The 17,280-nt window shown below is 35.6% G+C and overlaps 1 protein-coding gene across 1 annotated transcript; it reads left to right on the top strand.

Annotated features, from left to right (window-relative positions):
• The first annotated feature begins 13,429 nt into the window (after positions 1-13,429).
• Positions 13,430-14,477, top strand: LOC144848089 (P2X purinoceptor 7-like). The gene is made up of 2 exons (XM_078704771.1): positions 13,430-13,749; positions 14,041-14,477. The coding sequence occupies exons 1-2, from the start codon at positions 13,559-13,561 to the stop codon at positions 14,225-14,227; spliced, it is 378 nt and encodes a 125-aa protein (XP_078560897.1). The 5' UTR covers positions 13,430-13,558; the 3' UTR covers positions 14,228-14,477.
• The last annotated feature ends 2,803 nt before the right edge of the window (positions 14,478-17,280 follow it).

Below are 17,280 nucleotides of genomic sequence, written 5' to 3'. Positions count from 1 at the left end.
AAAAAAAGCATTCTTCTTCTGTGTATTTCCTTATTCAAAAGGTCACTAGACTGTGTGGCAATTTGTTTTTGGTCCGCTACTACAATGGCTGCGATAATCTTCTTACAAAGCTCTACCTTAAATTTATTTAACCCTGAGTTCTTTTTCTTGGTTGGTTGGTGCTCCAAAACGCTCAACAAATTCACTTAGTTCTCAGAGTCCAAATACAAAGGATTTCTTCTTATAGTTGACAATACATCTTTCCAGAATTTGATCAACTTGTATAATTGATTCTGGTTGTGGATTAGTTTTATCTATCTTCTTTGGTTTTGATGTACTACGCTTTTTCCCTACACTTAATAAATAAAAAATGTAATTAACTTACTTAATAGTTAGTAAAGTATTCGTAATGAACAGTGTTTATTGCCTTGTAATTTAACATCTCTATTGAATAACATTAAAAAATGTGTAGATTAATGTACATACGTTTCTTGTAGTCGATTCATTACTTGTAGTTAAGAGCTCAAAAAGTTCTGCTTCATTTTCGTTCATTTACAGAAATCATAGCTAAAACCGCCGTTCATGTCAACGCAGGCAACTGCCAAGCACAGTAGAACTATGCCGCCTAGGCCTAGCTAGTTACTGTAGGCCTAGCTAGATCTTAAATAATAACGAAGTAAAATCTTACAAGTTATTTCCAGTTTTTCCTTTTCATTAATTCAATTTCAAATTCAGGGGTCAGTGTGTAAGTACCCCAGTTAGCATCAGTTAAGTCTTGATCTTTTCAAGGATAGATTATAGATAGATTATTATCAGGGCGGTTGGAATTATCATTAAAGGGCAAAATAACAGTTGTTTCTCCAGTTCAAATAAGCACTAAAATGTAATTCTGTTGAAATACTATTGAAATATTAAAATGTTTTCACCCGCTTTTTTTTCCTCAATGAATCTCCGCAAATGTCTGAATTTGTGTCTTTTGCAGGTTGACTTTATTAGCATCAATCAATCTTTTGCATATGTTGATATTACCATATATAGCATCAAAAGGCAATTCTGTTGAAATACTATTGAAATATTAAAATGTTTTCACCTGCTTTTTTTTCCTTAATGAATCTCTGCAAATGTCTGAATTTGTGTCTTTTGCAGGTTGACTTTCGCATCAATCAATCTTTTGCATATGTTTATATTACCATATATAGCATCAAAAGGCAATTCTGTTGAAGTACTATTGAAATATTAAAACGTTTTTGTGTTTTCATAGTTCGGATTTTCAGACATAATATCAAAATATTTCATTTATATTGCCTGTTTGAGCAATATCATAGTTATTGTTCTGCATACAATGTCAGATTGATTTTTGTCTTCCCTGTTTTGTGGTACTTTTTTGTTTTTTTGATGCAAGTACAGATTTTTTCCATGCGCAAATCTTTTGTACCAACTTGGCCTAAAGTTACAGAATGTCGACATTGTTGTATCTCATCACCTTCGAACCTCTACCTTTGTTCTTGATTAATGAAAACATTCTTGCCAAATGCTTTCGCAGTTGGTATTCTTTCGGCGGTCCAAGAATTTCACCACTCACACCGCAATACGAATGCCCCAGTCGGTCCCTCTGAATCATTACCTCGAGTTCCGAAAACCAACTCAATAGAACCAAGGTCCTATTCCATTATTCCATTGGCATAAGTATAGATTGTTATCATACACAAATCTTTTGCACCGACTTAGCCTTAAGTTTACAGAATGTGCCCATGAAGAATATTAAAGACTAATTTTTCCTAAAAAATATGTCTGCAGATGCCTCTCTCTGTGTTTTGACTTTAGCATCAATGAAGATTTTGCAAACACTGATGTTATCAAATAAACACTAAAATACAATGCTGTGGAAATGCTATTGAAATATTAAAATGTTTTCACCCGCTTTTTTTTCCTTAAAGAACTATGCAAATGTCTGGATTTGTGTCTTTTGCAGGTTGACTTTAGCATCATTCAATCTTCTGCATACGTTGATATTACCATATATAGCATCAAAAGGCAATTCTGTTTACTAGTACTATACTTTTTGTGATAATTAATTAACAAACCATCACTGCAGCATTGGCAATGCCAACGTTTTCCAATGTCTCTCATTGGTGAGATTTATGATCGGAACCCCCACCCTTCTGACCCACGCTTAGAAAGCAGCATTCTTTTCGTTTCTTTATTGTTGTCTTTTTTTTGCTTAAGAATTCTCATTTCTTGTATTTGTATGATATTCATCTCCTCTCTATGCTTTGTTTGTGGTGTACAAAGTTCATCCTTGTGTTGTGTTTGCGTTTATTGATCGCGCACGTTGTGTTGTTCAATTTGTTTTTGAAATTTTGACTGACAGATAATTTTTATGGTGATGATGATGGTAATCTTTTCAAGATAATGCGGCAATATTGTGTTAATGATGGGTGTGGTGTTAGTGATGGAGGAGGTGATGATGCTGGAGAAGTTGATGGTGATCATGCTGGAGATGATGGTTAGAATGTTGGTAACGGAGAGGTGCTGGAGATGATGGTAATCTTTTTAAGATAATGCGGCAATGTTGTGTTAATGATGGGTGTGGTGATGGAGGAAGAGATGATGGTGAGAATGTTGGAAACGTAGATGATGCTGGAGAAGTTGATGATGATGGTGATGTTAGTCTTTTCAAGATAATGCGGCAATGGGATGGGATATGTTGGTGATAATGCCGGGTGTGGTGTTGTTAGAGGAGGAGCTGTTGAAGTTGATCCTGGTGGTGATGCTTGAGCTGGTGATGGTGCTGTTGATCGTTTCGGTCGTTTCTTTTGGTCAAGAACTGGAATTAGGGAAATGTCTCTATAGTTTTCTGTTTTTTTCCTGTCGCCTTTTATATTTATTGGTATTATTTTTTTTATTTTTTAAAAACTGCCTTATAAGTGCTGGTTCAGGTTGAGCTTTTCGCATTTGAAATTTGTATTCAACAGCAAAGTGGTCAGATTCAAGTGGATTGTCTGCGGTTTGTATTAACGAAAGACTGTCAGACGGATTCATGTAGAAGTGATCAATAAGAGTTCCTTCTGTTGGATCATCCAATGAAGGTCGAGTGAACGTTGGGACTAATTGAAGAAGTCCATCAACAAATCAATCAAGCAAGTAAATTCCTTTACTGAAAATCCTTTTCTGAAAATTGTGGTGAAGTCGGATGTTTCTGGTTGAGTTTCTATTGTTTCCAATGGCACTAACTGCTTTAATGTGAAATGTTGCATCTGAGTGGAATGGCTATAAAGCATAGTGTACAACATGTTTCTTAACAGGCATAATGAAGTGAATCTTATGTGTACTTGGGAATGCTTGCGCTCTTTCCAGCATTCATCTACTATGTTTCGTTTTCCATCTATTGTTTCCTTTTCAAAAAATGCAAATCCTTCAATTGCATCAACAACAAATTCATATAATAGCCATAAATAAAAACAAATTGCCAAAGCCTTACCTCGAATCTCGTGAGATCAGTAGATCTCAACTGCTTGATGCTTTTGTACACCTCCACATTCTTATACGATCATTTTTGTTCACCTGCGCTTGTTTACTGTTTGTAGCTCTAGCCATTAGTACTTCCTGGTTCACGTACTGTACTAAATATAAGTAAAATCTTCTTTATAGCTATTTTTGTTATACTTTTAGTGTGGTCAAACAATAAAATGTTTATTTGTTAACCAAATGCATTTTATCTTGAATAGTATGGTAAAAAAATGTTAAACTACAAAATAATGCAAGGTGATAAAATTAGCTATCGACCTCGCGAAAATACGATCAATAGCCAACTCCATTATTTTTTTAATCAGTCCTGATTTGGTGAAGACACCAAAAACCACCAGACTGAAAAGTGAGATAAAGAAGTTGCTTAATTTCCATGACGTGTCCTTCATATTGGTCTATCCTTTCTTTTAATTGACAACATTGCATATTATTTTGTAAGGTGTCAATTTTTTGGTCTATCAATTTTGCTGCACCACCTAGACATTCCCAAACTGAATTTTAGATTTTTAGTAGTCTCCGCCTGGTTATCTTTACACATTAAGTTTGTTTCACATACTTTCTTAATAGAAGTGTCCCCATCTCCTAAATATTCTGTATATCATAAACATCGTTTATTCACAACCTTTCATCTTTCAATGCCAATACACTGCCTCACTTTTAAGTGATTTACAAACACTTATCACAATAATTGTGATTCTTAATCCTAGCAAAAGTAAAAAAGATAAAAATGAAGAATTTACAACTACTATACATTAACAATGCATTTTCAATAAACTGATGATGCTTCTAGTCTGATCTGTCGGCACTGTGGTGTTGAGAGTACTGTGTTTTACTGCATCATCAACAATTTCCTCCAACCTCTTTTTTTTCCTCTATCGAATCATGCCATTTTTTGACTCATATCATCAAAAACATGATGAACTACAGTGTAAACACATATCAACCTATAAACAGACAAGAAGAGGAAACAAGAAAGGAAAACATCAGACAAGCTCTGGATTATGCATTTCATAAAGTCTGCAACAAAAAAACAAAAAACATCTTCCAAAAACTTAAAATAAAAAAAAACTGATTGAGATGTTTGTTTTTTAAAAAAGAAGACTATTCTTCTTCAAAGCACAGAAAAAGATAGAACTGGAATAGTACCCAAAATATAGAAAAAGAAGAAACTTAATGGTGGCTACATTTACAAAGTTCAACTGCCAACAAGGAGAATTGGAGGAGGCCTTGAAGAAACAGGATTGAAACAAGCCCTTAAAACAAGAACTTACTGTAGAACATCAGTCTGATGTCCAAGAGAACACAAAAAATACAGACGTCAAGAAAGTCAATTCACATTATTATGAGCTATCATCGCAGTCCATCCACATTCTAATTTTGGACACTTAAAATCTTCAGAAAGGAGGGGTCATCCTGGTTTAAAGTCAGAGAATCCATCAGGATTAGAAAATCCAAAAACTTGTCGTATATTTGTTATGACATCATACTGGCCTAGAGTAAAATCAAGGGGTGGGTGGTAATGATGATCATGCAGTGAAACACAGAGCCATCAACAACACCAAGGTGACATAAGACCATACTAAAAATAACATCATCGGTCTGTTTGAACGTTCGCAAAACATAGTACTTGCTATATTTTTACTTATTAAAATCATCCTGATAGTGTTTTTAAATCTAATTTCATAACATTAACAAGGGACTTAAAAACTTGTCGCAGTATCACCAACTAACCTGCATGATATCTGTACATGCAAAGGTATGGCTACTAGCCTCTGGTATGTTTAATTTGTATATCCACTATCCTGCATTGCAGACTGTCTATTTGTGGGATCCGGTATTGCATTAAACGCCATTAAACACTCCTCTTGTAAAAAATCCATCATAATTAATCAATTTAATCTTTGAAATTGTCAATTGATGTATTTTGATGTTTTATAGTTATTTTTTGGTTTCATATGATCAACATGAGATTGCCAAAAATGAATAAAAGTGGTTGTTTACCACACAAGGGAAAAAACCCAATCCATTCCTATCCACAACTGATTTCTGTCTTTGTCCTTTAATATTTTGTACTACTTGTACTGTATCAACAAATCAATTGCCTGTCTTTCAGTCAGAAGCAATGTTTAGTTTTCTACTCATTGTATATCAGCCAAAAAACTATTTTCAACAGTATCCAAATATCCATTTGATATGTAAGAAAACGTACCTTTCTGTATTTAAATTTGATGTCCAGTTCTCTTCTCATTGTGGCATATGTGGCATATGCAAGGGAAACCACCCAAGATTTCCACAAACTGAAACTACATAATCAAAGATTTACAATGCTGAAAAAAAATATCTTGATACCATGTCTACTTCCAGAGATATCTCAGTCTTGTGTTGTCTTGGTGTTTTGAGAAAAATGCTTTTAAAGTTAAGTAATTAAAAGACAAATACAAAAAAATAAACAGGGAGTTGAAGTTTATGCCTAATTGTTTTATTTCAATGAAACTTTGCACCTTCGTTAAATAACTATTGTTCTATTATTATGCAAAATTTTCCATTAAAATCAACCCAAAGAAATACTTTCAATTTAAGCATAAAACATGATAGGTTTTATAAAAATCATACATAATTTACACCATCTTTTTAACCAACATATAAAATGTTAAAATGTATATATTTATTTGTCTCAAAATAGAAAAAACACCAATGTAATGTAAATAAATATTGTTTCAGCTATCATTTTCTGTAAAAATAAAAAAAATGTAATTTTTCAGCCTTTTATTGGCTGTTTCTACAAATCTACACATGCAATTTCGCTTGCATGTGCCACATATGATGGTTCTCTGGATCGCCCACAAACTGTTAACCACAAGGATCTCTCACAGTTCTGAATTATATTGGCACTTACATCCAAGAAATTTGGTTGAATTCTGTCTCATTATGGTTATTTTCTAGATAATATGAGAACTACTTTAGTTATCAGTCTCAAGACTGCCTTTCAACACCTCACTAACTTGTATTCTTGAAAGCTTTCTCATTGCACACAGCATATGTAAACATGAGACCGCATCAGGTAGAACTCGAATTATCATACCACCAAGTTCCTTAACTGCAAACTTAACTGCTCAAGGCAAAAGTAAACTGCATTCCGCACAGGCCAGTTGAATGTTTTACCATCTCTCTTTGTCACAATCTCTCTTGATAACGATGAAGATAATGCAACAATTTCCTTGTTAAGTATTGTGTTTTAATCCTGACACTTTGAACATAGTGGAGAGTGTAAGTTTGAAAATCTTCTCACTAAAGTAATTTACAAATCATCACGAGTTTACAACCTTTTCCGCATAGCAGGAAGTTCACTAAGCATGGGACTATGTAGCAATTGTCTCGGTCAGCCAAGTCGTTTTCCCCAGTTGTATAATTGCAACCTCTGGCGATTCAGGCCAAGCAATAAGAAAGATGGGTAGTGATGAAGTTTAAGACCCCCTCTACATCTGTAGCTAATAACAAAGTTGTGTAGCCTCAGAATAAAGGAGCTCGAGCGCCTGAAATGGCATACCGTAATATACATATTACAGTTGAATAATAGTCAATTTTTACTGACATGAGAAACGGGTCTGACCACATAGCTCCCTCTATTGAAAACTATGATAGAAGGAATTCCTTTGAAAATTCAGATTATTACACAGTACTACTAGTCTCACAATACTGTTGAAAAAATTATACAGTTTTTTAAAATTGTTCTATCATCTTCGTTCTGAAAATTCATCGTCAAAAGGAACTTCATCATCTATAAATCCTGTGTAGTTCTCGCTTTTCTCTGGATATTTGTCTCTAATCTTCCACACACAACAAGCTGGAATTGCTATTCTATCTCCTTTTCTGAGTTTTGAGTATACCCACCAGATGTAACAACGATATGCTATATACCTATATGTTCTGTAAATGAAGCAGAATAACTGTGTAAGCATAGTGAATAGGCTTAGTAATGTTACTGGCATATTCACTTGGGACTTTAATGTAGTATTGTTTTTCTGTTGATTATTTAGTTTATTTTGTGAGAACAGGCATTGCCATTAACAATAACATTTATTATTGTTTTCTACTGAAAATAAGGGATCGATTACGATTTAGTTTATGCCATTCTAAAGCGACCGCCCACTACGGTCGACGATCATTTAAGTAATTTACAAATCATCGCGAGTTTACAACCTTTTCCGCATAGCAGGAAGTTCACTAAGCATGGGATTATGTAGCAATTGTCTCGGTCAGCCAGGTCGTTTTCCCCAGTTGTATAATTGCAACCTCTGGCGATTCAGGCCAAGCAATAAGAAAGATGGGTAGTGATGAAGTTTAAGACCCCCTCTACATCTGTAGCTAATAACAAAGTTGTGTAGCCTCAGAATAAAGGAGCTCGAGCGCCTGAAATGGCATACCGTAATATACATATTACAGTTGAATAATAGTCAATTTTTACTGACATGAAAAACAGGTCTGACCACATAGCTCCCTCTATTGAAAACTATGATAGAAGGAATTCCTTTGAAAATTCAGATTGTCTCACAATACTTTTGAATAAATTATCCAATTTTTAAAAATTGTTCTATCATGTTCGTTCTGAAAATTCATTGTCAAAGGAACTTCATCAGCTATAAATCTTGTGTAGTTCTCGCTTTCCTCTGGATATTTGTCTCTAATTTTCCACACACAACAAGCTGGAATTGCTCTTGTATCTCCTTTGCTGAGTTTTGAGTATACCCACCAGATGTAACAACGATATGCTATATAGCTATATGTTCTGTAAATAAAGCAGAATAACCTTGTAAGCATAGTGAATAGGCTTAGTAATGTTACTGGCATATTCATGTGGGACTATAATGTAGTATTGTTTTTCTGTTGATTATTTAGTTTATTTTGTGAGAACAGGCTTGCCTAGTTAACAATAATTGTTTCCTACTAAAAAAAGGGATCGTTTACGATTTACTTTATACTATTCTTTGAATAATCAGGAAAGGATTCTGAATTGAATAAGAAAATTGTTATTCCCTATTTCACAGCATCGACACCAAGTCGTCCTACGAAGTCGCCACTCTGCTGCTGCATAACGCACAGTGGGCTGCCTCGGCGTATTTACATTACTGCCTTCTATAGGCCTAGCTTCTGGCTCAAATGCATAGCCATGTCTTGTAGCTTTCGCTAAATTCGACATACTATATGCCCATATGTATTATTTTTATTGAAGCATTTATTTTTTAGAATTTTTTAAAATACCCCCTCTAGAATGACATTTTGCTGGGTTCCCCAGGACATATTCCCACAGATCATTTACCCTGGTATTTTTCCTCCTGGACATAGTTAAATGAAGAGTTTTATAAACACAGTATTCGGACCCAATTTAATTTAATTTAAATATGTTTGAATAATGATAAAATATAATGCGGGGAATGTCATAAGGGGAACGGACCAGGGGGAAATGTCACAGAGAGAGGGCGGGGAGGGGTGCGCCAGCCTGGGGAATGTCTAGGTCGTGGGTGGGTGGGTTGTTTAGGGGATCAGGGTTTCTAGCAACAGCTATCCTGCTCCCACTGTGTACATATAAATCCAAAGATATTGAATGGAAAATCAATTTAGGTTTAGAACATTTTCAGTCTCAATCAAGGCATGATGAGAATGTCTGTTTTGATGAAGTTGAATAAATTCATTTTTTAATAAATAAGGTGTTTATGATACAGGTAAATTGAATCGCATTCTTAACTAACAAAGGATTTCAATAACTTATTTCCAATCATGCAAAAGCTAAACTTGAGTTTTGAATAGATGGAATGTTCATAGGTCTCGTTTCATTCTTTCTTATTGTGTACATTGTATTGTTTAGATAGCTAAGTACAGGGATTATTGTATTATTGTTGATGTTAGTCAAATTATTTGTATTTTTCTTGTTCTTTTGTTGTAGTAATTAGTCCAAGAGGAATGAATAGTATTTTATTAACTCACAGATTGAATAAGGACTTAAAGGGTGGCCAAACGGCTAGATTTCCATCAATCTAAGTGGTTGGGATAACAGTCGCATGATTTTCGTCTGCATAATTCACAAGTCTTGTTGGCGTTTCTGCAACAGATAACAATTATTTAAAAAAAATTTCATCAGAAAGTATGATTATTAAAGAATGATCACCATATTATTATTAGGAGCATCATTTGCAACTGCCAAAGAATAGGCCAATTGGCAAAGAACATGTATGTTAATGGCATAAAAAATAGCTACTGCTTTTTTAGCATACTCAAGTATATTTTGTTTGAGGTCAGCATTGAGCACCAAACGTGGTTGACTATTAACCCTAACTTTATGTCATCCAGACTGGTGTTTGTCTTGTATTTTGTTTTATACCGCAAGAGTGTACGATAATTGACATTGTTTAGTTCTGCTGCCTTTGTACGCTTATAATTGAGATGGGAAGACCGGGGATGGTTGTCACGTTTTTCATTTTTTGTTAATTTTTTAATTAGTGAGATTTAACAGAAAACTATGACACATTTATTTTTTACATCAAAACAAACATTTATTCAGTAACTATCAACAGTGCTGTCATAAATACTACATTTAAAAATTATTATTTTTTTTTTCAAACAGTCCTAATCTGAACCACTAGACTCGCGATTGTGACAAACATACATGACTAAACATGTTGTGCAATCTTCATGAGCCCACATTTTGCAATCTAAGCATTGGACCCAAGCTTCTTTAGACCTACTGTTAGAATATGGCTCCATGCATACAACACAAAAGTCGTCATTATCTTCTTCAGAAGATGATTCATTAATTATAGCCTTCACAGGCTGCTTTTTTAGCCTTTTACTTTACGCGACACATCTTTTTTATTTTTTTTTAAACAGACTTTTTTTAATCTTATTGTTTTTTACAGTAGCTGCTAAGTTCCTTGCTCTTTTTTTCCTCAACTGTTTTTTTGAAAGGCGTATCTGTTAAAATTGCAGTGTCACGTTTGCGACTCTTTTGAGCCTTTGTTGTTTTTCTTGGTCCTGCTTTTGGAAGTGGTCGTAGCTCTTCAGGGGTGCTGCTTTTGGCAGTGACAATTACACCACTGTGTCTCGGTATGGTACTAGGTCCAGGGGTATCTTCATGCACTACTTAAGTATCCTTTACTGGCATTGGCAGGTCATTTACTGGCATTGGCAGGTCATTTACTAGCATTGGCAGGTCATTTACTAGCATTGGCAGGTCATTTACTGGCATTGGCAGGTTATTTGGCAGGTCATTTACTGGCATTGGCAGGTTATTTGGCAGGTCATTTAATGGCATTGGCAGGTTATTTGGCAGGTTATTTGGCAGGTCATTTAATGGCATTGGCAGGTTATTTGGCAGGTCATTTACTGGCATTGGCAGGTTATTTGGCAGGTCATTTAATGGCATTGGCAGGTTATTTGGCAGGTCATTTACTGGCATTGGCAGGTTATTTGGCAGGTCATTTACTGGCATTGGCAGGTTATTTGGCAGGTCATTTAATGGCATTGGCAGGTTATTTGGCAGGTCATTTAATGGCATTAGCAGGTCATTTACTGGCATTGACGGGTCATTTAATGGCATTGACGGGTCATTTAATGGCATTGGCAGGTCATTTACTGGCATTGGCAGGTCATTTACTGGCATTGACGGGTCATTTAATGGCATTGACGGGTCATTTAATGGCATTGGCAGGTCATTTACTGGCATTGGCAGGTCATTTACTGGCATTGGCAGGTCATTTACTGGCATTGACGGGTCATTTAATGGCATTGACGGGTCATTTAATGGCATTGGCAGGTCATTTACTGGCATTGGCAGGTCATTTACTGGCATTGGCAGGTTATTTGGCAGGTCATTTACTGGCATTAGCAGGTCATTTACTGGCATTGACGGGTCATTTAATGGCATTGACGGGTCATTTAATGGCATTGGCAGGTCATTTACTGGCATTGGCAGGTCATTTACTGGCATTGACGGGTCATTTACTGGCATTGACGGGTCATTTAATGGCATTGGCGGGTCATTTACTGGCATTGGCAGGTCATTTACGTCATATGCATCCGTTTGAACTGCAACGCTTGTTGTTTCAGTCATTTCATCACTCATATCTACATCATTGACATCGACAAATTGTTTAGTTGCAGTAGAAGAAGATGCTACTAAGATGTCTTTTACAACCTAACAAAAAATTGTTTTGATAAATAAAATTCACATATTTAATTCTATCAACAATTACAGTATTACTTTATATAATAACCTCTGATCTGTGTTCAGCCCTGTATCATAGTAGGCTGTCATCAAACGATTCCATTCTTGCCGCCTAGCTAGGTCTAGGTATATAGTTAAATATTAAAAGCCTCACCCACTACCAGGGCATGTATGGTGGTACAGTACTAGGCTACATATAATAATACTTAGGCTAGGCCTAGGCCTATATGCTAGGGCCTAGGCCTAGCTAGTAGGAGGGGTACGATAATAATAATATTATTATACAGGATAAATTCATTCAATTGTTCAATTCATTAACTCAACTCACCCTTGCTCGTTCTCTCTTCTCGTATGCCCCGGATCTCCTCTTCTTGGCTGGATGTTGCGGTAAATTTCCAGGTGTGGCAGGCTTTGGAAATTTTGAGGGTACAGCTCCCTTTTTTAATGTTCTACTGTGTTTTCCAGAAACACCCAATTCAACTGAGAGGCTGAAGCGAACCGCGAAATCCTCTTCAGTAAAGTGACTGCTGCACAGTACAGAGTAGTCCGACGGGGTAAAATTTAGTCTTGTGCGGGAAACGGCGGCAGTCCAAAGTTTACGAATCTCCGCATCCTTTGGAAATTTATGGAAACTTACAGCATCGAAGTGATTATTACTGCAATTTGCAGCAACACAACGAGGCATTATTCCCGAACAATAGTGATGTGAAAAGCTATTATTGTATTAACAATGAGAATTAGACTATGTTATAGAGCGGTAGCAGGCTAAACACGTGCATGAAAAGAATGACGATCGGTAAGTCAAGCGCAAACCGTGTTTCTTACATGACGTCACGGACATGCAACGCGAAAGCGAGGCTGTAAAGGGGGCGGGGCTTAGTCGCTATATTTGAGCTATAATTGTGAATTTAAATCCGTTATATAAAATATTTAACGTATTCGAACGGGAAAAAAATCATTGACAGGCTATTATTTGTAATTTTATCTATATATTATCTTATTTTTTTTTCAAATTGGACATTCTCATTGCATTTGCCCTTTAATGGCATTGGCAGGTCATTTAAAGTGGAGGTGCTCAAATTTCACATTTTTATTTTATTCAGTTCATAATAAACATTACTTTCATCTAAATTAAGGTATTTTTTAAATTTGTTGTATGCTGCATGGTTATTCTGAAAAACATCAAAAAATGCCATCTGGGGGGATAGTTCAAATTACAAACCTTTTTCCCTATTCATTTGCATGTAAATTGAAAAAAAACGATGCGTTTTAAAAAAATCGTAAAAAATATATGTAAGTTCCAAAAATATTATACATATATGTTTTCAGATTCTTCGGAAGCCAAATTTTTCATTCCCGATGTGTTTTTTAGGGGTTGACCAATTTATTTTTGCGTAATTAACGTAATTAAAAAACTACCCACTTGAGCCAAGTGGGTAATTTTTACTTTCTAGGGAGTCAATCAATTTGCGCATGCGCGAGCTGTTGGCTTTCTTTACTCGCCTCTCCTCGCGCCTCCGCCGATCCTCCTCGCGCTCGACTCGATCGATCTCTTCTCGACTCGATAAACTAGGATACGAATAATAAGTCTAAGATTAAGATTGTTTTGCGTGGTTATTGCGTGGATAGACGGATCAAACGGCAATGTTTAATCGTAGACCTAGACCTGAAAGACATGGTTATGCATTTGAACCAGAACCTAGGCCCATACAAACATCTCAAACTGCCGACGGCGAAGATGTAAATCAGCCTAGGCCTACTAGGCCCCAGCAACAGAGAGACGAATGGAGATTAACCTCGCTTGATTGGTGTCATTGTGGAAATTGCCGTTTAATGAAGAATGTAAAGGGGAGCGTTTGTTGTAGAGAGAGGGTAGAATTAGAAGACAAAATTGGAGAAAATACCTGTTTGATAAATGAGAAATTTAAAAAACTTTGCATGGACAAGGATGTATTAGAGCTGGTTTATGTCTCAAAAAAGGACATTCTTGGCGAGAGCGTGACACAAGATGAAATTAAGAACAGGTAGGTACGCCGGCCTAGCTAGTAATAATTGTATGTAGGCCTAGTACGGCCGCTCGATCTAGTTTCGGCCAGCTGCAGGATAGGGCTTAAAAATCTAAAATTTCCAAGCAAAATATCAGTCTTTATTTGCAGTGCAAAATTTAACGATTTGCAAGGGTCATAAAAATACATTTAATGCAATTTAATTCAATGTTAATACTCTCCTTCCACTGTGGCTGTGTACTGCATATTGTGTGTTCCTGTCCAGTTGTATTTTGACCAACTGCTGACTGTAAATTTATTTATTTTCAGAACTTATCGATTTATCGCATATAGATGCTACATTTGGTGGGTGTATTCGCGACTAAGAAAAAACGACAGAAGGCCTATTCCATCATGCTGCGTATGGGCAATTAGAGACAAATATCCGGAGGATAGTGGGATCTATACAGGATTTATAGATGTGGATGGACTTCCTTTTAATTCCGACGATGGTTGATATAAATGTTTGTATGCATTTAACACTTGCCTCTAGTACTGTATAACCTGTACAGTACTGTATTTTTTACAAAATTATTTGCTTGTAATATGATACCACTACAGTTTTATATTGTACCGGTAGTAGTTATAACTGTGTAACTAATGTATGTATAAGAAAATGAAATAAATAATGGTGAATAGTATGAGAAATAAAATATCTTTATTTTGTAATAAAAACTGCAGTTATTAGTGCTTTCAAAAATATTGACTAACAATAATTAACTTGTTACAGTACTAAATTAAAACTATCAACAAAAGTTAAACTATTGTGCAAAATATTTAGCTCTACTCTAGCTGAAGGCAATTTCTACCATTCAACAGTTGACAGTACAGTATTAGCATTGTAAACAGGATTTTGTGCAACTATTATGAAAACAATTTGATGTGAAAGGGAATTGTTTCAGAATGCAATTTTGGAGAAAATTCATAACAAGATACAGGCTCTAATTAATGTGATGAACTGTGACGAAACATCCAATTTTTGAAATTCAGATGCCATCTAATGAAATCATAACATCAAAGCAGTATAAATTTTACATGAACTTAAAATGGGACTCGCCATTGATCCTGAAGATCTATAATCGATTCAATATACTGTAGGCATTAAATTAACCATTTTTAGTACAGTAATAACAGTAGTGAACACTTATTTCAATCTTGACTTGTGGCTTGCCACAGCTTCAGCTTTACTTGGATTTGTCTTTATATAACTCTTCATTTTTCCTTTCACGAGGGTAGACTTAGTCTTCTTGCCTGTTAAGTAAAATACATAAAAAGGTGTATATACAGTACTGTAAATTCTTTCATTGCATGTTTGTTCAGATTAAAAGCAATTAACTAACCGTGGATGACGCGATCAAAAACACCTTTCATCAAGTCTTTCCTGAAGGTATATTTCTTTGCTTCCTTCACACGCCTAACCACATACATTCTGGATTTTTTGGACCACTCCAAACGGTATTGACTTTCACCATCGGCCAATGTTGCATATGATCTGTTCGATGTCATGTTGTTGTCTATGACAGCCAGATATGTACGAGCTATTGCTCCCTCGTGCTCAAACTTGCTACGTTTGGGCATGTACTTCAGCATCATGTTATGGAATCCTTCTAAATTTCCAGTGTGACAAAATTCTGTTGCCTGAATAGAAATACAGTAAATTAAAAATTGTATTCAATTTATCTTAATGATAATACCTCCAGTGAATGCACACAATACTGAAAAGCTACTTATTTATACATAATGCATAACTCACCTTCTTCAAGTCACGCAGAAGTAAATTATTTGTAACAATATCTTGTAGTGCTTTATGGGCATCACTTTCTGGTGTTAGCCAGGGTTTTGTCATGTTTGCTTCAAGTGGAGGATGACTACACTTCATGTACTCGAAGCCACAAATCCAATCATGTTCGTCAACTATGTGACGCACAATAGAGGTCCAACGTTCCTGTTGTTAAATATATTTCAGAATGCATTATTAGTGATTAAAACAAACTGCTGTCGCTTGAGATTAATTATTAAACATTCTACATTAATAAATCCCTACCATGAGCTGTGTGACACTTCCTTTGCAGGTTTGGCTGACCACCACAGATGGTTAATGATGCCTTTTTCCCAAACTTGCAACTCTTTGTGCTTCCTGCAGCTGCAACTCTCTTTCTCACAGATTTAGCAAGGTGCCATATATCATACTCGTGTTTTATCTCTGGGTAGTTTTCACGTAAAGTCTTTCCTATCATTGGGTGGCGATCAGTGGATATAATATCAACATTCAGTTTGTGTTCCTGTAAAACAATAAACATGTATGTATTGTCTACATTATACAAAACAAAAATTACTGAAAACATGACATCTACTGTAGCACAGAAAAACACAAGATTTCAAACCTTTAATTCTTCAAGACATCTTTTTAAACCAACATTTTCAAGATGATGAGAATTTGGTATCCCCTCCTCATTTACTGATACCGTCTTAGAGGCCAATATCAGATCGGTATCTGTATCCATTAGAGAGTAGGTCCCAAATGTCGCATTATGGCCCGGCGAATCATGCCTACAGTCTCCAGCTACAATCAGCTTTCCCTGTAGGTTGTCATATCCTGGGGAACAAAAGTATGTAAACAACATTTAAATAATGTCCAGTATATTTGTTTTCTGGATGGCTTTGCATTGCTTTTTGTTTGATTACCATTACATTACAGTAATACTATTTTATTATACAGAAATGACAATATTATCAACTTAATATCAATAAATTCAGTTTAGTAAAGTAACTACTATTTTTACCAAAATTGTGAAATGACTATACTATAAATGGAACTTACTTTTCCGGACATCTTCAATGTGTGATTCATACATCTCTTCAATATTTGGAAGAAGAAACTCACGTTGAATTTTATAAAATGTTGCCAGTATGGAGGGTTGCAGCAGCTATAGCAATGTTTCCAGCTGGTCGCCTTGTGCTTTCACACATAGGCTGTGATGTCCAATAGAAATCATGGCCGGATAAACATGTTCCCGTTATTCTAAGCATGCTACCAACTGTGTGCTGTTTTGGCTCAGGCACCGGTGCACAACACTTTTCCTCTTGGCACCTTATCAGTTTAAGTAGTTCATCTTCAAAAACAATGTACTTGTTTGCCTGTATAATTTTTTCTACCTGGCAGACATCCTCATCACTGTCGCTACTACTACTGCTCCCACTAACCAAATGGAAACTTGGATCATCTTCGTGTTGTGGTGTAACATCAAGAGAAGCATCAAGGGAATCATTTGTAACTGCCTTTGTGGGCGTAGATGTTACATTTGGAACAAATTCTATTTCCTGAAACAGATAAAAGTGTTCACTTGCCCATTAAAACAATTTTAAAACCTGAAATACTAATAATTGTGATGAAATAAATGATAAACAACTTGTGCATGATAAGGCATAGAGTAAACAGTTTCACAGAATAGGCTATACTGCCTGTGATAATAATTAACACATCCCACTTCCAGCCCTTCCATTGTCTCA

This window comes from Antedon bifida, chromosome 7 (genome assembly GCF_963402885.1).
Source record: "Antedon bifida chromosome 7, ecAntBifi1.1, whole genome shotgun sequence".
Classification (NCBI taxonomy): domain Eukaryota; kingdom Metazoa; phylum Echinodermata; class Crinoidea; order Comatulida; family Antedonidae; genus Antedon; species Antedon bifida.
The sequence above is the reverse complement of the archived record's forward strand: the minus strand, read 5'-3'. Positions and strand labels throughout refer to the sequence as shown.